The sequence below is a fragment of the Gorilla gorilla genome, chromosome 12 (genome assembly GCF_029281585.2).
Source record: "Gorilla gorilla gorilla isolate KB3781 chromosome 12, NHGRI_mGorGor1-v2.1_pri, whole genome shotgun sequence".
NCBI lineage: Eukaryota > Metazoa > Chordata > Mammalia > Primates > Hominidae > Gorilla > Gorilla gorilla.
In genome coordinates, this window is record NC_073236.2 from 78,236,408 (window position 1) to 78,258,672 (window position 22,265).

At 42.2% G+C, this 22,265-nt stretch overlaps 1 protein-coding gene across 3 annotated transcripts in view; it reads left to right on the plus strand.

Moving 5' to 3' along the window:
- Positions 1–9,180: 9,180 nt before the first annotated feature.
- Positions 9,181–22,265, plus strand: part of XPO1 (exportin 1) — a 60,679-nt gene continuing 47,594 nt past the window's right edge. Inside the window, exons 1-4 of one of the 3 annotated variants that reach the window (XM_063695857.1) lie at positions 9,544–10,343; positions 13,222–13,477; positions 13,997–14,128; positions 21,349–21,450. In XM_063695857.1, coding sequence (XP_063551927.1) covers positions 14,003–14,128; positions 21,349–21,450 — 228 coding nt within the window. In that variant the 5' untranslated portion in view covers positions 9,544–10,343; positions 13,222–13,477; positions 13,997–14,002. Of the gene's footprint in view, positions 10,344–13,221; positions 13,478–13,996; positions 14,129–21,348; positions 21,451–22,265 lie in introns of all 3 variants that reach the window. The other 2 variants (XM_055377975.2, XM_004029290.5) reach the window with 2 other exon arrangements.

Genomic DNA, 22,265 nt, shown 5'->3' on the forward strand with positions numbered 1-22,265 from the left:
AAAAAAAAAAAAAAAAAAAGTGTCATGAAATACTTATCTGGATAAATCAGGAAAATATTTTAGTTTAAATTTATAAAATCATACATTCTCTGGATTCATGGTGTTATGGCATAAGCAAGATTTCACTGTACACAAGACTTTTTTGTTGTTGTTGTTTTTTTTTGAGACGGAGTCTCACTCAGTCACCCAGGCTGGAGTGCAGTGGCGCGATCTCGGCTCACTGCAAGCTTCGCCTCCCGTGTTCACGCCATTCTCCTGCCTCAGCCTCCCGAGTAGCTGGGATTACAGGCACCCGCCACCACGCCCGGCTAATTTTTTGTACTTTTAGTAGAGACGGGGTTTCACCGTGTTAGCCAGGATGGTCTCGATCTCCTGACCTCGTGATCCACCTGCCTTGGCCTCCCAAAGTGCTGGGATTACAGGTGTGAGCCACCGTGCCCGGCTGTACACAAGACTTTTTAAATCTCACTTTTAATTTTATTAGACATTCAAACATTTAGAAATTTAAAATGACTTTGGCCCTATTTCTTAGTTATTTATGACTCTCTCTCTCTCTCTCTCTCTCTCTTTATATATATATAGCATCTGGCAAGTAGTAGATACTGATAAATGGTAAATTCAGTTGTTTTCTTATAAGCAACAACAACTACTACTTGATATCCAGCAGATTATTGTATCCATCTAGAAAAGAGTAAGTATCCAAGATTCAGAGCCTAGTTTTAAAAAAGCCCTTTTGACAACCTTCACAATGTTTTTTGGGGGAAAGTGTTGAGTGAGAAGAGAATTTTCCTTGATTTCTTCAATTCCAAGAGCCCTCCTTTTTTCTTTTTAATATTCCCAAAGTCAAAAGAAAAAGGGAAGCTGGGCATGGTGGCTCACACCTGTAATTCCAGCACTTTGGGAAGCTGAGATGAGTGGATCACTTGAGGCCAGGAGTTCAAGACCAGCCTGGGTAACATGGTGAAACCCCATCTCTACCAAAAACACAAAAATTAGCCAGGTGTGGTGGTGGGCACTTGTAATCCCAGTTACTCAGGAGGCTAAGGCACAAGAATCAGGACCTTGAACCCAGGAGGCAGAGGTTGTAGTGAGCCAAGATCATGCCACTGCACTCCAGCCTGGGTGACAGAATAAGACTCTATATTAAAAAAAAAAAATTAAAAAGAAAAAAAAAAGAAAAAGAAAAAGGGAGAAGAGGAATGAATGTATGTATAAACAAAAAATGTTTTACATACCCATGGAATTGAATAATTATTATAAAAAGAGCTGGTAAAGAAGGATATTATGATCTTATACTTATACAGATGCTCCTGGACTTAAACAATGGATTACATCCCAATAAACCCATTTCAACTTAGGAGCTGAAAATTTTATTTTTTTTTTGAGATGGAGTTTCACTCTGTCGCCCAGGCTGGAGTGTAGTGGTGCAATCTCGGCTCACTGCAAGCTCCACCTCCATGCTTCAAGCGATTCTCCTGCCTCAGCTTCCTGAGTAGCTGGGATTGCAGGCATGCACCACCACTCCTGGCTAATTTTTGTATTTTCAGTACAGACAGGGTTTTACCATGTTGGCCAGGCTGGTCTCGAACTCCTGACCTTGTGATCCGCCCACATCAGCCTCCCAAAATGCAGGGATTACAGGCGTGAGCCACCGCGCCCAACCAAGTAAGTCGAAAATGTATTTAACACACATAACCAGGCTGGGCGCGGTGGCTCACATCTATAATCCCAGCACTTTGGAAGGCTGAGGCGGGCAGATCACCTGAGGTCAGGAGTTCGAGACCAGCCGCCCAAAGTGGCGAAAACCCGTCTCTACTAAAAATACAAAATATTAGCCGGGCATGGTGGCAAGTGCCTGTAATCCCAGCTACTTGGGAGGCTAAGGCAGGAGAATCTCTCAAACCCAGGGGGCGGAGGTTGCAGGGGGCCAAGACCCCACCATTGCACTCCAGCCTGGACTACAAGAGCAGAACTCCATCTCAAAAAACAAACAAACAAACAAACAAAAAACACATAACCTACCGAACATCATAGCTTAGGCCAGCCTATAGTAAAGGCACTCAGAACACTTACAATAGCCTATAGTTGGGCAAGATCAAGATCATCTAACACAAAGCCTATTTTATAATAAAGTGTTGAATATATCGGCCAGCTGTGGTGGCTAACGCCTGTAATCCCAGCACTTTGGGAGGCCAAGGCAGGTGGATCACGAGGTCAGGAGTTCAAGACCAGCATGACCAATATGGTGAAACCCCGTCTCTACTAAAAATACAAAAATTAGGCAGGCAGTAGTGGTGCTTGCCTGTAATTCCAGCTACTCGGGAGGCTGAGGCAGGAGAGTCACTTGAACCCGGGAGGTGGAGGTTTCAGTGAGCCAAGATCGTGCCACTGCACTCCAGCCTGGGCAACAGAGGGAGACTCCGTCTGAAAAAAATAAAAATAAAAAACTGTTGAATATGTCACGTAATTTATTGAATACTGTATGGGGACTCAAAGTACAGTTTCTACTGAATGGAAATTACTTCTATACCCCATCATAGAGGTGAAAAATTGTGTCACACCTTCCAAAGTTAGGGTCAGGGATCCTTTGTGCGTATATATAATTTCACATTTTTTTAGCTAAATGACATGCACTTTCATCTACAGGGGATTAGAACTGCTGAAATTATGACTGTAATGGCTCCTATATTTATGTAATATTTTTCGTTTCACTTTTCATATTAAAAGTGTTTTAAATATTATTCACTTGAAAATCTTCAGATTCTGGTTACATCATGAAAAAAGAGTTGTACTGCCAAATCATGCTAGACCACTCTTAAGAAAATATTTCACGAGCTGTGGCAATTTTCAGTGCCTGGGCAAATGTTATACCGGTTATTGAAATAAATGTTTTACTTTTACATTTCTTTAGGTAAAGATAATAAGATTGAGCACAATGACTCATGCCTGTAATCCCAGCACTTTGGGAGGCCCAAGTGGGTGGACTCCTTGAGCCCAGAAGTTTGAGACCAGTCTGCGCAACATGGCAAAACCCTATCTCTACAAAAAATACAAAAATTAACTGAGTGTGATGACATGCACCTGTAGTCCCAGCTACTTGGGAGGCTGAGGTGGGAGGATTGCTTGAGCCTGGGAGTTGAGGCTGCAGTGAGCTGTGGTTGTGTCACAGCATTCCCAGCCTGGTCGACAGAGTGAGACCCCCATCTCAAAAAAAAAAAAAAAAAAAAAGACAATAGAATGGTTAAATAAATATTAAATAAATAAGTAGTAGGGGATAGTCTTTCTTTCTTTTACTCAATATTCTGGAATTTATATTCGAATAAAAAGGAAGGGAAAGAAATAAAAACTAAAAGAGTTTATTCCTTCTAGGAAACTTCCTCACATTTCATTCATTCAATTAAGTTATTAATTATTTTTTGGGATATCCTTGAATTCTTTTCATTTTATTTTCAAATACCTTAACTTTCTGTATTTATTTCCCCATCTTAAAATGGCAATAATAATGACCACCTCATTGGACTGTTGTGAAAATTAAATGAATAGATATCGTAACATGTTTAGAAAAGTTCCCGGCACAGGCCGGGCGCGGTGGCTCACGCCTCTGATCCCAGCATTTTGGGAGGCTGAGGTGGGTGGATCACAAGGTCAGGAGATCAAGACCATCCTGGCTAATGCAGTGAAACCCTGTCTCTACTAAAAAATACAAAAAATTAGCTAGGCGTGGTGGCGGGTGCCTGTAGTCCCAGCTACTCAGGAGGCTGAGGCAGGAGAATGGTGTGAACCCAGGAGGCGGAACTTGCTGTGAGCCGAGATTGCGCCACTGCACTCCAGCCTGGGCGATAGAGCAAGACCCCAACTCAAAAAAAAAAAAAGAAAACTTCCTGGCACATAATAAGTGCTCAGTAAATGTTAGCTATTATAATTACCTTCACCTCTTCTGTCTGGGCTTATGGTCTATCTGCTGTTTGATCTGACATTCTCAATAAGCACGCAGAAACCAGCTTGAAATGGTTTAAACACGATACCACCTGAAAGCAGGGGAAGTACTGAGAATTTGCTATTAATGCACTTAAGATGATAATTTGATCTCTTCAGAGAGGAATTTCTTCTGCTCTAAAAATACATTTTAAAACATCTCCCAGGGCTGGGCACTGGGGCTCGTGCCTATAATCCCAGCACTGTGGGAGGCCAAGGCTGGAGGACTGCTTGAACTCAGGAGTTTGAGACCAGGCTCAGCAACATGGTGAGACCCTGTTGCTACAGAAAATAAAACAAAGTAGCTGGGTGCAGTGATGCACACCTGTAGTCTCAGCTACTCAGGAGGCTGAAGCAGGAGGACCACTTGGAGCCAGGGAGGTTGAGGCTTCAGCGAATTGTGATTGTGCCACTGTACTCCAGCCTGGGTGACAGAACGAGCCCCTGCCTCAAAAATAAATATAGAAAAATAAAAATAAAAGAAGCACTGACCTTGTTGAGGTACAGTATACTTGCTCATGTACTCGTTTTCTCTCGCTCTCTCTTCTCCCCTTTATTGGGCTAGGATAATTTAAAATATTTATAAGTAGATCAGGGTTTCTCAATCTCTGTATATTGACATTGTGGGCTTCTCATTCTTTGATATAGGGGGCTATCCTGTGCATTGCAAGATGTTTCATGGCACTCCTGGCCTCTGCCACTAGAGGTCTATGGCACCCCCTCCCCAACCAGTTGCAACAACCAAAAGTGTTTCCATGATCATACTTCTGATATACTTCACCTTCTGATCTACCTGTAATGTGCTCTGATTCTGACATTAGCTGACAGTGTTGTTTTGATAGCCAACACTTAATTGCTAAATGTCTTGTTGGGGAGCTGCCCTCAGTTTGAGAACTACTGAAATAGATTCACTGACTTTGCTAGGTTCTTCATTTTTTTCTAGTCAGAGCACCTGATAAAACAGGTTTTTTGTTTTTTTTCTGATTTTTCTTTTTTTTAATTTTCGTTTATTTTTCACATTTTTCCATGACTCCATATATAATTTTCCTTTTTTTTAAAGACAGTCTTGCTCTGCTGCCCAGGCTGGAGTGCAGTGGCTTGATCATAGCTCATTGTAGCCTGACTCCTGGGCTCACAGGATCCTCCTGCCTCAGCCTCTTGAGTAGCTAAGACACAGATATGTGTCATCATGCCTGGGTTAATTTTTTTAGTTTTGTAGAGCCAAACTCTCATTTATGTTGCCCAGGCTGGTCTTGAACTCCTGGCCTCAAGTGATTCTCCCACAGTAGTCTCCCAAAGCACCGGTATTCCAGGCGTGCACCACCACGTCTGGCTAATTTTTTGTATTTTTGTAGAGATGGGATTTCGCCATGTTGGCCAGGCTGGTCTCAAACTCCTGACCTCAAGTAATCTGCCCGCCTCAGCCTCCCAAAGTGCTAGGATTACAGGCATGAGCCACCTCGCCCAGCTCATTTTATTTTTATTTATTTATTTATTTTGAGATGGAGTCTCACTCTGTCACCAGGCTGGAGTGCAGTGGCATGATCTCGGCTCACTGCAACCTCTGACTCCCTGGTTCAAGCGATTCTCCTGCCTCAGCGTCCCGAGTAGCTGGGATTACAGGTATGTACCACCATGCCCAGCTAATTTTTGTATTTTTAGTAGAGATGGGGTTTCACCATGTTGGCCCGGATGGTCTCGATCTCCTGACCTTGTGATCCACCTGCTTTGGCCTCCCAAAGGCTGGGATTACAGGCATGAGCCACCACCATGCCTGGCCCATAATGAGATGTTTTTGTGCAAGAAAGAAATGGCATATCTTTTCAATCCACAGATACCAACTTTAGTTTCCCTACTCTATTTTGCTTCTTATATATTGCAACGGACAGAATATTTGTGTCCCCTGAAAATCAGTATGTTGAAATCCTAAACCCTAATGTGATGGTATGAGGAGATAAGGCCTTTGGGAGTCAGTAGATAATGAGGGTAGGGTCCTCATGAATGAAATTAGCGCTCTTATAAAAGATACCCCAGAAAGCTCTCTAGCCTTTTTTCCCCCTTCACAAGAGAGTACAGGAAGAGGTCACCGGTCTGCAACCGCGAAGAGGGCCTTTGCCAGAACCTAAACCATGCTGACACCCTGGCCTCAGACTTCCAGCCTCCAGTACTGTGAGAAATAAATGTTGTTTAAGCCACCCAGACTATGGTACTTTGTTACAGCAGCCTAAACTGACTGTTACAGCAGACCTATAACCCCATCTCATTATTTTTATTTTTGGCCTAGAAGTACTTCAACCAAAACAGCTATAGCTTCCTCTGTCCTGTCTGAGAATGGTCCAAGTTAAGTGATATACTTCTCTCATTTCTCCACGAGTAAGAGATTCTTGGGACCCATTGTTCAATGTCACCTCATAGAAGAACTGTACAGATTTCTCAGACTATCAAACTGTAACTCCTAGATTTAGCAGCCTTGTCACATACTTTTTCATTATGTTCTCAAAAGGTAGCAACTCACCTGCAGGCAACTGCTGATTCTGCTCCTGATTGATTTGAGGCTTCACAGACTCTACGTAGATTATTCACTGGGGTCTTAACATCACAGACAGAATACTCATAATTTTCCATAAATATTCTCCACACTAAATTGAGCTTGATAGAAATAGGGGTGCAACCCAGACTTTATCTTCCCAGGTCAATTTTTTCTTGAAATGAGTATCCTGACTGGGCAAGGTGGCTCAGGCCTATAATCCCAGCACTTTGGGAGGCTGAGGCAGGAGGATCGCTCGCCTACAGGAGTTTGAGATCAGCCTGGGTAACATAGCAAAACACCTTTTCTACAAAAAAAAAAAAAATATATATATATATATATGTACACACACACATATATTTACATTTATATGTATATATTTACATATATGTATATATTTATAATGTATAATATATATTATATATATATATTTATTTACAAAAAACTAGCTAGGCATGGTGGCATGCATCTACAGTTCCAGCTACTCAGATGGCTGAGTCAGGGAGGATCCTTTCAGCCTGGGAGAGACACAGTGAGATACTTTTTCCAAAAAAAAAAAAAAAAAAGATCCTTTCTCTCTCACCGTGTTTTAGCATCATACACAATCACACTTTTGTCAGAGTTAGATTGGTAATTTTATTTGAGACAGTGTCTCACTCTGTCACCCAGGCTGGAGTGTACAGTCGCATGATGGCATCATCACAGCTCATGCAGCCTCAACCTCTCAGGCTCAAGTGATCCTTTCACCTCAGCCTCCCGAGTAGTTGGGACTACAGGCGCATGCCACCATGCCCAGCTAATTATTGTATTTTTGGTAGAGACCAGGTTTTGCCATGTTGCCCAGGCTGGTCTTGAACTTCTGGGCTCAAGTGATCCTCCCACCTTTGCCTCCCAAAATGCTGGGATTACAGGCCTATGGTAAAATTGATTTTGTTATATGTCCTTGTAGGTTTTTTTTTATTGTTGTTTGTTTGTTTTGAGAACGAGTCCCGTTCTGTTGCCCAGGCTGGACTGCAGTAGCGTGATCTCGGCTCACTGCAGCCTCTGCCTCCCGGGTTCCAGCCATTCTCCCCCCTTAGCCTCCCGGGTAGCTGGGATTACAAGTGCCCACCACCACGCCAGGTTAATTTTTGTATCTTCAGTAGAGAGGGGTTTCACCATGTGGCCAGGCTGGTCTCGAACTCCTGACCTCAAGTGATCTGCCCGCCTCGGCCTCCCAAAGTGCTGGGATTAAAGGCAAGAACCACCATGCCTGGCCTATCCTTGTGTTTAAAGTCGCAGTTTCCAAGATCCTCTCCATGACCATGTTAAGTGAGGATTTACTGTATTTGCATATACTGTATTTGTAAACTTCCAGTTACACTTTCATCTCTAGATTGCTTATAATACCTTATACGATGTAAACTTTAAATCATCTCTGCATTGCTTATAATGCCTTATACAATGTAAATGCTATGTAAATACACTGCATTGCGTTTTATTTTGTATTATTTTTATTGTTGTTGTTTTTAATGTTTTCCACCCAGGGCTGGTTGAAACTGAGGATGGGGAACCCAGGATACAGAGGGCCCACTGTACATCATATATCATACATAGTACATTATATATGTATGTATATATGTATATAAAATGTCTTGATATTATTCATTTATGTAATGAATAAAAACTTAGGTCTGAAAATCATCCAAAATAATTCTGGTACATCTAAACATTGAGTTGTTGCGTTTTTCTTTATTGGAGAGGGAGTTAGAATAAGTGGTGCTTTGAGGTTAGCCATAGTCCATCGTGGATGAACATTTGCTAAAGAAAATTGTTATTAATTCAATAAATCATTTATCTACCTCTTGGTGGCACAAAGGGCCTAGTAAATTTTGGTGGGCTATTTGCTCTTAAGCAAAGAACAATCTGTAAAGCTGATTTGGAGGACACTTGGGAACAAACGAGAGGCAACCACGTGAAAGGCAACGTGCATGTGACTTTCACAGAAAATACTATTTGATGATGATTTAGTACGTGAAGTGCAGCTAGGGTAAAAGGAAAATCTGAGTGTTGCAGATCAAGGGCACCAGGTGGGACGCAGTTGGCATGCAAGCTCAGCCAGCCAAAACATGCGCTGTCAAACCAATCACTTGGGATTACAATGTTTTGGTTTTCAGGAAAGGTTGCTTGTTGAAGCAGCCAAATTCCAGCCTGGAGAGACAGAGTTGAAATTTTAAGGAGACTTTCCCAAGAAGTATTTCGATATCTTTTCCGACACCCTGAGAAGATCACGAGGCGCCAAGAATGCACGCCCTGCGCTTCACCTCAACCTCTCTCTCAACTACCTGGCCCCAAAACCAGGCCTCTAAAATGGATTAGAGAGGTCTGGGGCCTAAAATTGGCCTCGGAAGCGTTCTTTTCCCTCTTTTCTCCACCCCTCCCAGAGTTCAAAACTGGGTGTGCCCTCCCTTTTCCGAACGCAGCCCCCATCCGAAGGGCGGATCCTGATTCCCGCGGGTTCAGGCCCCCGCAGGTTGGCGGGAGCCGGTGGGGGCGGGCCGGCCGAGTCCGGGGGAAGCAGAGAGAACGCTGCCGCGCGCCCCGATCAAACTCGCGCCGCCACCAGCTCACGAGCTGCGCCCCACCCTCTCCGTCACCGAACAGGCCCAGCCAATGAGCGGGCGAGAAAGGCCGGGCCTGCGAACTAGGCACCGGGAGGGAGAGGGCCGCAGGGGGAAGGGAAGTCGAGAGCTCGAGGGCGGGCTGCGCTTGATTGACAGCTCGTTCGAACGAATCCTCCACGCGGCTTTCCTTCGCTCTCTTTTCTACTCATCCCTGCTCTTCGTCCCACCTCCTCCTCCTCCACCCCTCTCCTCTTGCCTTTCGACCCTCCCCACTTCCCCTCCCCCACTCTGCGGGCAAATCGCTGCTGAAAAGAGGTGGGGGCCGAAGCGGCGGGCTCGTGTGGAGCCGTGAGGTGGGATTGACTGGCGCTCGGGCCAATGAGAGACAGGCTCATGGCGCGGCTGTAGCTAGAACTGACCAATAGGAGGGCGGGCTGGGGGCGGAGGCCCAGGTTCCAAACGCTCCGCGGCGCCATGGGCTGAAAACTCAACCGAGATGGAATCTCCCAGTCTGAACCGGTTTCAACCGGTTCCGAGTTTGAGGCACTAGGAGGAGGGGGAGAAGCGGCTGCAGCGGCCGCGGCAGGAGCAGCGGGAGCTACAGCATCAGCAAGAGCAACAGTAGCTACAGCCCCGGCGGCGGTGCCTGTTCCAGTCTTTGCTGCTGCAGTCCGTGCAACCACCCAGAGGGGGAGGGGGGAACCACCAGTCGCTGAGGAACAAGAGAAGGGGGGAAAGTTTAGGCGAGCCTGGGGGGGGGGGGCCAGCGCCGGAGCCGCGTGAGAGAGGGAGCCGTGTTTTGGTAGGGGGGAGTCGGACTGCAACTGGCAGCAGAGCGTCTCCCCGGCCGTGTGGACTCTACACCCCCTACTGCCGCTTCTGCTGCTGCCTGTGGCTGGAGGGTCCCCCTGGGGCTGAATCTTTGGGACTTGACCCCGTTCCCTCCCCCTTCCCTCACTCCCCAGCCGGGCGGGAGCATTTATTCCCCAGATTAATTCCCCTTTTTTGGGGGGGCGGGTGTGTGTGTGTGTGTGTGTGTGTGTGTTGGGGGAAGCGTCCCTGAAATAGTAAATATTATTGAGCTCTTTTTGCCCTTTTCCTGTCCGTTTTTTTAATTTCCTTTTTTGAGGTGGGAAAACTGTGAAACCCACCTTGATTCGTCCCCTCTCCCCCCTCCCCACCTTCCCTCGCCCTAATCCCCCAACAAGGAAGGAAGGAGCAGTTGGTTCAATCTCTGGGTAAGTCGACTGTGTCTTCGGGGCCGAGGGTCGGGCGGCGGCGCGGCCGGGCGGGCGGGAGGAGGCCGGCGTGGGGCGCGGCGGCGGCCGCGGGAAGCGAGCCCGGGAGGCGGCGGGCGGGCCGGGGGCGCGGCGGGCCCACAGCGGAGCCTGCGATTGAATGGAGCCGCTTTTGCCGCTGGGGGATGGAGGCGGGGAGGCGGCCTCGGGAGGGGAGCGCTTGCTGGGTCATTCGCGTGTGCGGGTGGCGGTGGAGGAAGGCGAGGAGCGTGATAGTGAAGCGGGGCCCCGCGCGGGGTGGAAGGGGTTCCCCAGCCCCTGGGGCTGGGGAGAAGTTGGGGTGATTTCAGGAACATCTCTGTAAATTATTAGGAGTGGAAGTTTCCAGAAATATTTAGTGCAGCAGCATTGAAACGTCCGCCTGCATCACGTGGCCCCCTCGGTGGAGAGCTTGGGATGGGGGAGGGAGGGGCTGCCGACTCCCTGTTCCTCCAGCAAGGAAACTCGAAAGCTCTCCGGTTTTGCAGAGTGGCATGTGAAGTAGGAAAGATCAATTTTTCAGGGGCCTGCACATGGGATTCCGTCTTGTAGTTCCTTTTCAGGGGTTTGAGTGTGATAAGTTGGTTAAACCATTTACTGTTGGCCTTGTACAGTGGAGGATGCCCTGATTCTCCTTCATTCCGATGTCTGTGAGTTTGGGTTGGGTGGGAGGAAGTGGTGTAGTAGAGGAAGCATTCAGTACTGGCTCAGCCCGGACCTCCTCTGATCACGCCGAGGCCATGCTGCATAGAGAAAGGGGCGGTGAACTTAAGGCGCCTGGTCTAAATGCCTCCTCCGAGTAAGGGCGGGGTGAGTGCGTGCTCTTGTGTGCTATAGTTAGAAGGGCTGCAAATCGGCTCGGGTGGGAAGCGAGGGGAGGGCGGGCCCTAATGAGGTGTGTTTTTCCTGAATGAAGCGGGCGATTGCCCACACAACCCAAGGAGCAGTCTTTCGCCTTGTAGCGACTTGTTTTTCACCTAGTGTGAAGTTATTAAGCAACGGTTATGATTTTCTGGGTTTTGTTTAGGAATTGGCATTGGGGGTCACTTGTAGAGTCACATTATCCATTAAGCTGGATAATCCCTAGTGTATGTTATCCAGTGAGTGGATTTTAGGATTGAAGAGCCCAATGGGAATGAGCGTTCGTGGTTACACCTCTCCCACTATGGCTTGTTTGCTGTCTGATTGTATATCTTAAGTGTGGGACGCTGCTGTTAGTGGAAAGAATGTTTTGGAAGCGGTTTGATTTGGGGGACTAAATGTGCTTGGCATTGACCACAAAGCCGCCATTTCTGTATTATGTACAGTTCAGGAATAGGTAGGTCATTTCGAAGATAGCCGCTAGTTCTAAGGATGGCAAACTACTGTATTTAAATCCTTCTATTCTAAATCTCGTTTTTCACATCAGTCTAGTTCGGAGAATTTTATAAGAGCAGTGTATTTGAAAGTGAAACTTGTAAGAGTCATTTTCTTAGTCCTTTTTTGTTTTGGCATTCAACTATGGTAGTAAATAGGTGAAAAGTTTGTTCAATATTTAACCGAAATATTTGAAAACTTTTGATACATAGATCTTGGTGCTTTGTGGACATTGCTTTTAAGCCTCAAATAATTAAGATTGTTCTGATCTTTTAAATTTTATGGTACTTGAAGGTGGAGGAGAGTTTACACATTCATTTGTGGAATATATATTTCCTCTCAGTATTTAGATCTTAAGGTTTTTTTGTGGTGTGTAACAAGTATTCTGTTTAAAAACGTTTGTTTAATGCCTACTACGAAACGTTTTGAAGTCTCATCAGTTTTGTCAATAATGGACCAATTCTTGAACTCCTAATTTCTTGAGTTTTACATTATTCTTACATCATATCAATCATAGGTGACTCATCTTTTGGAGTTCTAATCTGTTGTAACAGACGTTATATTTAAATAAGACATTTGCATTAAAATTGAATTTGCTGCCATTATTGTTATGGACATTTTTAAGCTGTTATAAAATAGCCAGGAATTAACGACTTTTTTTCCGCCCTGCCAAGCTAGTTTGTCTAAATATAATGTAAAGAAATTAGCTACTCATTTTCTGGTCCACGAAAGTTCCTAAAATGGGAAGAAGTGGAGATCTGACCTTGTTAGTTCTAAATACACTAAACTGGGAGTGCCATGGATGGCTTTCAGGATGTCCTGAATCCTCTATAATTGTATACAAAATCGTGAGTTTTTAAAAACTGGGTTAGAGCTATTGGTTCCTCAGAGTCTCAGGCATCTTAGACCCCAAAAAAGGTTAAGGACTACTGACTTAACCAGTTAGGTTTGAGTGGCATTGGCTTTGAAGAAAAGCAGAGGAAAGATATATTTTATAATTCTGGGCAACAAAAAAGTGGATGTGTGCCAGCATCTTAGAGTAGAATCCTCTTAAAAGGATAGCATTGCATATGAACTAGTCGGTTTTAACCAGTACATATTTAGGCGAAGTAGCTCATTTTTCTGTTAGAATTCTTTTTTATTTGGGAATGGGCAAGCTTTTACAGCTTTTACCTTGCCAATGAATACCTGGAATTTAAAAAATCTTGTTAGGCATATTGCCCATAAAGTTTTTTTTCCTAGATCATATATTCAGTAAATATGTTTGTAGCTGTAATTTCAATCCCCCAATTCATTGAGGGTTGAAACAATTTGAATGTTTTGAGTGTAGAAGCTAAGTTATTTCTGTAGAGGCTAAGGGCATTTATACCAAGATATGTTAGACTTGTGGTTCCTGCTAACCATTGCTGTAGACAATAGGAATTACTGTATATCCACATTTTAATTTTTAACATCATTCTGTCTTTGTTTGTTTGTTTTTGAGATGGAGTCTCATTCTCTTGCCCAGGCTAGAGTGCGGTGGCGCATCTCGGCTTACTGCAAACTCCGTCTCCTGGGTTCAAGCAGTTCTCCTGCCTCAGCTTGCCAAGTAGCTGGGATTACAGGTGCCCGCCTCCATGCCTGGCTGATTTTTGTATTTTTAGTAGAGACGGGGTTTTGCCATGTTGGCCAGGCTGGTCTGGAACTCCTGACCTCAAGTGATTCGCCCACCTCGGCCTCCCAAAGTGCTGGGATTACAGGTGTGAGCCACCACGCTCGGCCCATTCTGTCTTTATAGCATTATTTTTATAAAGTTAAGATAATGTGAAGTGAGCTATTACTGAGTTATTCAGAAGACCCTACTTGGGAAGAAAAGAAAATCACGTTCACTTGAACTTAATCCTACTTGCTTAAAAAGTTTTGACATCAAGATACTGAACTGTATCACGTTTTAGGACCATAAAATCCTAATAGTGGATGCATTTAAATAATAGGTTACCATACTTTATAAATGTTAGTAGAATAGGAAAGTCTTCCTGGTGTATAAACTAAACACTAGAAAAGTTGAATGGACCATAATAATTTATGTAATTATCAAATAGCTAAGTAATTTCAGCTTTTGTTACTTGCTTTTACTATCTCAGTTTTTTGTAATTAAAGTCTCTAAAGTATTCATTAAAATATTTGTAATAACATGGTTGAAGTAAAATAACTTGTAGGAAGTTTTTGATAATACCAAAACTTGATAGGCAGCTTCAATTTTTTTTCTTTATTTTCAGTAATCTATGCCAGCAATTATGACAATGTTAGCAGACCATGCAGCTCGTCAGCTGCTTGATTTCAGCCAAAAACTGGATATCAACTTATTAGATAATGTGGTGAATTGCTTATACCATGGAGAAGGAGCCCAGGTAAAGTAGCCAACCAAAACTTTATAACGTTATGACAGTGTAACAGAGTTGTTGGGTTTAGAATAAAATTTTAAATTATCACCTTTAAAAAAGATATTCCATAGTTTGCATTAATTTGGAATTGTGTATTAACCATAATGAAAATTGGTTTGGAGAAAAATTGCATGTTTGACATGGTTAGAATGGGTTGTTTTGGAATATTATTCTTATACTTGTTTTGTCCTTAAGAGCCAAATGTTATTAAATACTTTGTAGGTATTAAAGGTTCGCTGTACTTTTATATATACTTAATATGTTTGGCGCTAATACGATTCTTCTACTTTTAAAACATTTACAGAAGTACTTCACAGATATGTTTGTTTAAATAAAAACAGGAATACCAAGTATTTTTATGTTAGTTGAATTTTGTGCACTTTTCAAAGTGGTACTGTTAATGTAGGGAATTATCTTAAACATAAACCAAATTTTGATCAGTTTAAGGTTTTTGGTTTTTTTGAACCCAACTAAAAGGTGAAACAGAAATGTGTGTACAATTTTAAATTGTATGTGTCACAAGAAAAAAAACTTGATTTTTTTACCTGTGGGGCCAAACTTTTTTTTGAGACAGTCTCGCTCTATGGTCCAGGCAGGAGTGCAGTGGCGCTATCTCAGCTCACTGCAACCCCTGCCTCCTGGGTTCAAGCGATTGTCTTGCCTCAGCCTCCCTGGTAGCTGGGATTACAGGCACACGCCACCATGCCTGGCTACTTTTTGTATTTTTAGTAGAGACGGGGTTTTACCGTGTTGGCCAGGCTGGTCTTGGAACTCCTGACTTCAGGTGATCCACCCGACTCGGCCTCCCAAAGTGCTGGGATTACAGGCATGAGCCACCGCGTGCTGGCCCAAACATGTTTTTGAATGAGTAAAAAGTTCTGCAGTTGGGTCAGAAATCTTTTTTTTTTTTGAGATGGAGTCTTGCTCTGTCACCAGGCTTGAGTGCAGTGGCACAATCTCGGCTCACTGCAACCTCCGCCTCCCAGGTTTTCAAGCAATTCGCCTGCCTCAGCCTCCCGAGTAGCTAGCTGGGACTACAGACGCGCCACCATGCCCAGCTAATTTTTTGTATTTTAGTAGAGATGGGTTTCATCATATTGGCCAGGATGGTCTCCATCTCCTGACCTCGTGATCCACCTGCCTCGGCCTCCCAAAGTGTGGAGATGACAGGCATGAGCCACCGCGCCTGGCCAGAAATCTTTTAAGGTAGTTTTGTTGCCAGAACAGTAGATTTCTGGTTAGATAAATGTTCAGCTAGTAGATGGGAGGTTACTTATATTGTCAAGATATTTATATTTGCATAATTAAGAAACTGAGTGCCGGCCGGGCGCGGTGGCTCACGCCTGTAATCCCAGCACTTTGAGAGGCCGACGCCGGCGGATGACAAGGTCAGGAGATCGAGACCATCCTGGCTAACACGGTGAAACCCCGTCTCTACTAAAAACACAAAAAATTAGCCGGGCGTGGTGGCGGGCGCCTGTAGTCCCAGCTACTCGGGAGGCTGAGGCAGGAGAATGGCGTGAACCCGGGAGGCGGAGCTTGCAGTGAGCCGAGGTTGCGCCACTGCACTCCAGCCTGGGCAACAGCGTGAGACTTCGTCTCAAAAATAAAAATAAATAAATAAAATAAAATAAAATAAAAACCTAAACCTGAGTGCCATTACACTTTCTGAAAACATATAAGGTGGATATAGTACTATCTTTTATAGTAGTCCAAAAAGCATCATGTATAAATGTTTCCATTCCCTTATGAAATGCAGCAGTACTGCTTTTACTATAGTAAAAACTTGAAAAAGGTCTATGGAAACGCTAAAAGTAGGAAAAATTACTCTTGCAGTGATTCTGTAAGCTTGTTAGTCCAGGTTTATACTTTTTAGGGCGTTTTGATCAGTATATTATCTCCTAAAGCATTCTTGAAAAAATTAACCATCCGTATTTATTATCCCTGTCATTTAGTTGTTACTCATGCTATACATTCAACATGAAGCTTTAAGCTTCATTTCTTCTAGCATGGGTGAATAGAAAGCAGCTGCTTTTGGAGGAAGCTATGAAAGTAAGGTTGGGTTCAACTCTGAATGTAATATTGGAAGCACAGGTCTGTAGCCATTGGGAAAAAGGGCATTTAATTTTTTCCGCATAGATTCAGCTACTAATACTGTTTAATCTTTGCACTAAGCTAGTTCACTACATCTAAAGGTATGATAAATAAACCAACATAGAGCACTGTTCTTCATGGCTTGTAACAGAATTAGTGGCAATTTTTGTAATTGAGAATATATTACAGTAATACTGCTTTTAATAATGTTTCATAGTATTAAGAAATTTAATGGTTTGTTTTAAAATTGACTTGTTAATAGAAAGTAGATTAAGAAAAGTGTTTCTAAATTTTTTTGTTTATAAGGACAATAGGTTAACTTTCCCAAAGTAAAAGGATTTTGTCTGCAGTAGTTAATAGATCATGTGACAAAATCAGTTGTGTAGAAATAACTAGCAAACTTATATTGTATTATAAATGAAAAAACAAGATTTAGAGCTTAAAGCTGGTTAAGGAGTCCTTTTGGTCTCTAAAAGTCCTATGTCGTTAGTTCAGTCTACTTTTCGTTTACCACCTCCTTGGGGGGTCTTATTTCAAAGGAAAAGGAGTAGTAGTAGTAGCCAGCTGCTGTAGTGGAAAACATGATTTTTAGTGTTAGATGTCTTAATTTGATTCTTGGAAGCTCTCTCTAGTCATTGCTTAAGTCCCATGTACAAATATGACCTGTCCTGCAAGAGATTGGAGGGTTAGTTATGAGGTTTAAAAGCACCTATTACAGTGCCTGATAGGTAGAAGGCACTCAGCTTAAAGGGTACGTTTAGCAGTATAATGAAAATGATTTAGCATATGTGATACTCATTGCTTAAAATTAAAAAAAATTTTTTTTTGCTACTCAAAATATGCACTAATGACAAGAAAAATTTATGCTAATTAAGCTTTTAAAGTCAACTGGGAAAAAAAGCTGTAGGTAGCTTTTTTTTTTTTAAAGGAATGTGTAACTTGGGGGAGGGGAAGAAATTATTTACAAGGGTGACTTTTAATCTGTAGACAGAACTTCTGCATACATGGTTAGTATAGTAGGATATTTAGCAGTGTAACATTAGGACTACCTTCTACCCTCTGTTATAAGCATTTTTCTATTTTTAGCCAAGTAGACAGCTAGAAAAAAGATGCGGGAAGAGTTGGATGTTTTCTCCAATATTGTGTTCTGTTAAAGATCTTGAACTCTATTGCTTAGCAACTAAAATGCTTTCACCATTCAGTTAGTAGTACAAGGGAGATGCTAGGTTTTCTCTCTCTTTAGTTTGCTTTTGTGTCTTTTTTTTTTTTAAACCCCTGCTGGGGTTTTAAGTTTATAAAGAACATTATGTAAGAATGGTGGGATTAGAATACATCAGAATGCAAATACTAGAAGTAGCATCAGAGAGTAAAATTATAACAGGAAAGAATATTATTTATGTAGCGATTGATGTGAATGGTGATAGTGTGGGAAGTATTTGATTCTGTGTAGAATGCTTATCACTTCAAAGCATCTGACAAAATGGTAACTTGACCAAGTAACTTTTACTGTGTGAGGATCTTTGATACAACTTTTCCTCTAGTTAGATAAGGTTATCTAGCTAGATATTCTCAGGGAGAAGACCAAAACACTGCTAAAATGTGCTTTGGCCCTAGATAACTCACATCATTATTCTTTCTGCCTTCTGTCATTTCTCATATGACACATTATGCCCATCAGTCCTTTAATGAAATCAAATAGAAATGTGTATGATTGTATTTTAAAGTATACACATTAACTCTTGTAACCACAGACTCACAATGGAAGCAGGCGTCTGATCTTTTCAGGCAACCACAGTGGTTCTGGTGGGTTTCTGGGTAGAGAACAACCATATAAGTTATTGAGTGTGTAGCAGTGTGTTTTCCTGATTGATGTATGGGATAGTCATGAATGTGGTATTGTATTTCCTACCTGAGGAAAAGGTCATGATTAAAATAAAGCATCAAAGCCAGGATAAGCATATAATTTCTTTTTTTTTTTTTTCTTTGTAATGAGACAGTGTCTCACTCTGTAGCCCAGGCTAGAGTGCAGTGGTGTGATCTCAAATCACTGCAACCTCCGCCTTCCGGGTCCTGGTTCAAGCAATTCTCCTGCCTCAGCCTCCTGAGTAACTGGGATTACAAGTACGCCCCACCATGCCCAGCTAATTTTTGAATTTTTAGTAGAGACGGGGTTTCACCATGTTGGCCAGGCTGGTCTTGAACTTCTGACCTCGTGATCCACCCACCTTGGCCTCCCAAAGTGTTGGGATTACAGGCGTGAGCCACGGTGCCCACCCGAGCATACGATTGTTCTAAAAAGACTAGAATAAAAGCCAAGCTAAAGATTATAAGGTATCTTTGTCAGAAATGGTTGTGAGAGTGCTTCCTACCCTGTTTTTGATGCTTTATTGTTTATAACCATAGAATTAAACCCATGATAAAGTAAAGTATAAGAGAAAGATAACTGACAGATTTTAAAGTCATCAAACTTTTTTCTTGCTCTGTCACACAGGCTGGAGCACAATAGCTTGATCACAGCTCACTGCAGCCTTGACTTCCCAGGCTCAATCTTTCCACCTCAGCCTCCTGAGTAGCTGGGACCATAAGTGCGTGTCCCACCACACCTGGCTCATTATTAATTTTTCTTTGTTGCCCAGGCTGGTCTTGAACTCCTGGGATTACAGACATGAGCCACCACACCTGGTCCAAACTTTTTGCTTACAACTTTTAATATAAATAGGTAAAAGAAATAGGAAGGATCTAATTGAGTTATAAAGCAACCTTTAAAGATACAAAAGTGAAAAAGATTAAGCCATTGCTTTTTGTCAATAGAATTAAAAGCTGTTGGTAAAAATATTAATGTTGTATGAAAAACTTATTGAAATGAAAAAACTATATATATATATATAAATAAAATGTCGACATGGCTGGATCTTAAAAACTGTCAAATGAAAAAAACTAATTGCAGGAAAGATTTTTTTTTTTTTTTTTTTTGAGAGGGAGTCTCACCCATTCAACCCAGGTTGGAGTGCACTGGAGCAATCTTCCTGATTGTTGGGGAATCTTGGCTCAGTGCAACCTCCGCTCCCGGTTTCAAGCGATTCTCCTGCCTCAGCCTCCCGAGTAGCTGGGACTATAGGGGCACGCCACCATTCCCGGCTAGTTTTTGTATTTTTAGTAGAGATGGGGTTTCGCCATATTGGTCAGGATGGTCTTGAACTCCTGACCTTGTGATCTGCCCACCTCGGCCTCCCATAGTGCCAGGATTACAGGTGTAAGCCACCGTGCCCAGCCTAAAAGATTTTTAAGTATACTATTAACATAAAATTTGGTAGCCGTACAACCCTATTCATGAAATTTACACACATGCCATGAAAATGTGGACAGGAAAAGACACACTAAGTTCATGATGAAAGCCATTACTTTTTAAAGAAGGAACAAAGGTGTAATCCCAGCACTTTGGGGAGGCTGAGGCGGGTGGGTCACGAGGTCAGGAGTTCAAGACCAGCCTGGCCAATACGGTGAAACCCTGTCTCTACTGAAAATACAAAAATTAGCCAGGCGTGATGGCAGGTGCCTGTAGTCCCAGCTATTTGGGAGGCTGAGGCAGGAGAATTGCTTGAACCCAGGAGGTGAAGGTTGCAGTGAGTCGAGATCCTGCCATTGCACTCCAGCCTGGGTGACAGAGCAAGACTCCAACTTAAAAAAAAAAAAAAAAGAGAGAAAAGGAATAAAGGAAGGAAATGGCACTAGGGAAAGGCACAAAGATGACTTCCATAAACTTTAGTTATTTTATGTTAAAAGAAAATCTGATACAAGCACAAGATGATGACTACATAGATTAGTATTTCTGGGTTGCATGTTAAAAATATGAAAGTAAAAACGGAAATAGTTTCCAAAACAAAGATTTTATATATGAAATTAGTGAAATTTCAGAATGGAGAAAGGATGATTACAATAAATGTTAGGAGTCCTTTTTAAAGAGCTCAAAGGGTATGTAAGTATTTGGGATTTGTGGTTTTACTTAGATCTAGTTTTCAGCAGTCTTTCCATGAAATGTATTTTTGTATTTAGAGAGATCTTGGTAACTCTTGTAAAGCAGAGTGTCCTGCTACATTACATAACTTACCTAAGTAGATGTGCTTTTTTTTGTTTTTCTAGAGACAGGGTCTCTGCTCTTTCACCCAGGCTGAAGTGTAGTGGCACCATCATAGCTCGGTGCAACCTTGATTTCCAGGGCTCAAGTGATCCTCCCATCTCAGTCTCCTGAGTAGTTAGGAGTATAGGTGCAAGCCACCATGTGCAGCTTTTTTTTTTTTTTTTTGGAGAGTCATGGCCTCGTTACATTGCCTGTCACCTAGACTGGCCAGCTGGTCTTGAACCCCTGGCCTCAAGTGATCCTCCTGCCTCAGTCTCCCAAAGTATTGGGATTACAGGCATGAAACACTGCAACTGGCCTAGATAAGAATTTTTATATTGTTTTTGGTTGATTTAAGTGCTGAGAACTTATTTGCTTCAGAATAGATCTTTGGTTGAAATGCAGTTCAGTTTTGAGACTAAAAAATAAACCAGATTTACTCAATGTTACTGTTTCAAATAAGTAAAATATTTGCACCTTTAAAGATTAGGAGTTGGCTGGGCATGGTGGCTCACTCCTATAATCTCAGCACTTTGGGAGGCCAAGGCAGGTGGATCACCTGAGGTCAGGAGTTCAAGACCAGCCTGGCCAATATGGTGAAACCCCATCTCTACTAAAAATACAAAAATTAGCTGGCTGTGGTGGCACCTGCCTATAATCCCAGCTACTCAGGAGGCTGAGGCGGGAGAATCGCTTGAACCCAGGAGGCAGAGGTTGCAGGGTGCTGAGATCGCACCCCTGCAGTCCAGCCTGGATGATAGAGCCAAGACTCTGTCTCAAAAAAAAAAGATTGGGAGTCATATTTATATAATTTTATTTCTATTTCTGTAAGGTCTAATTTTTGAATATTTCTGAACATCAATAATAGAATCTCTGTCCAATTAGAATTTGTGCCTTGCTCAGTAGTTTTCATTTTAATGAATGATTCAAAAGAATACGTTAGCTTAAGTTTTGTTTTTTTTTTATAATATTTTAGCAAAGAATGGCTCAAGAAGTACTGACACATTTAAAGGAGCATCCTGATGCTTGGACAAGAGTCGACACAATTTTGGAATTTTCTCAGAATATGAATACGAAAGTAAGCAAGTGGTGGTTTTAAAATCTGTTATTTCTTTTCTTCCAGTCATAAACTTTGAGGAAGGTATCTCATTTTTAGTATTAGCATTTGTTATCTCAAATTATTTTATGTTGTTAATTTGTTTCAAAATTTAGTCTTAAGCATATAATTAATTCTTGCAAATAGTCCTAAGAATTATGAATGAAGTTTTGTAATGGGACTAGTATGCAAGGTGGCTTTTTTGGTTGTCTGATTTTGTTTTTTTCTTTTTAGAATATGTATACAGGTCTAAGTAGCATAAATTCTGAATGTTATTCAGAGATGAAACATAACATTAAGGAATTATTTTGGGCAAGTAATCAATATAATACAGGCCAGGCACCTCTGACACCAAGTTGTGTGGACAGCTTAAAACCCTACTCCATGGCATTGGGCTTCTAATGGGACAGCACTCAGTTTTTATTTACAATGGAAAATGTTATAATTCTGGTCCTTTTTTAAGTTTGAACAGAAGGGTTGATCAAAATGTGTTTTGTCTGTTTTAGGCTTGATGATTCACGCTTCTTTTTAAACTGCCTTAAAGTAATAAATACTATGGCATTCTGTTTAATACACGAAAGGTTTCCACTTGATATACATTGTGTTAAAACAGAAGATAGCCATATTCACATCTGTTTCTGAAACCAGACTTTGTTAATTAACAGTTTTAAAATATTAATTAGTTTTGACATCTTGTAAATTTTAGGTCAAAAATACAGTCCAGAACTTCCTCAAAGTGCTAACCTTAAGTAACATAACAGTGTTTGCCTGTTTGCTTGCCTGGTAAATTTTGCTTT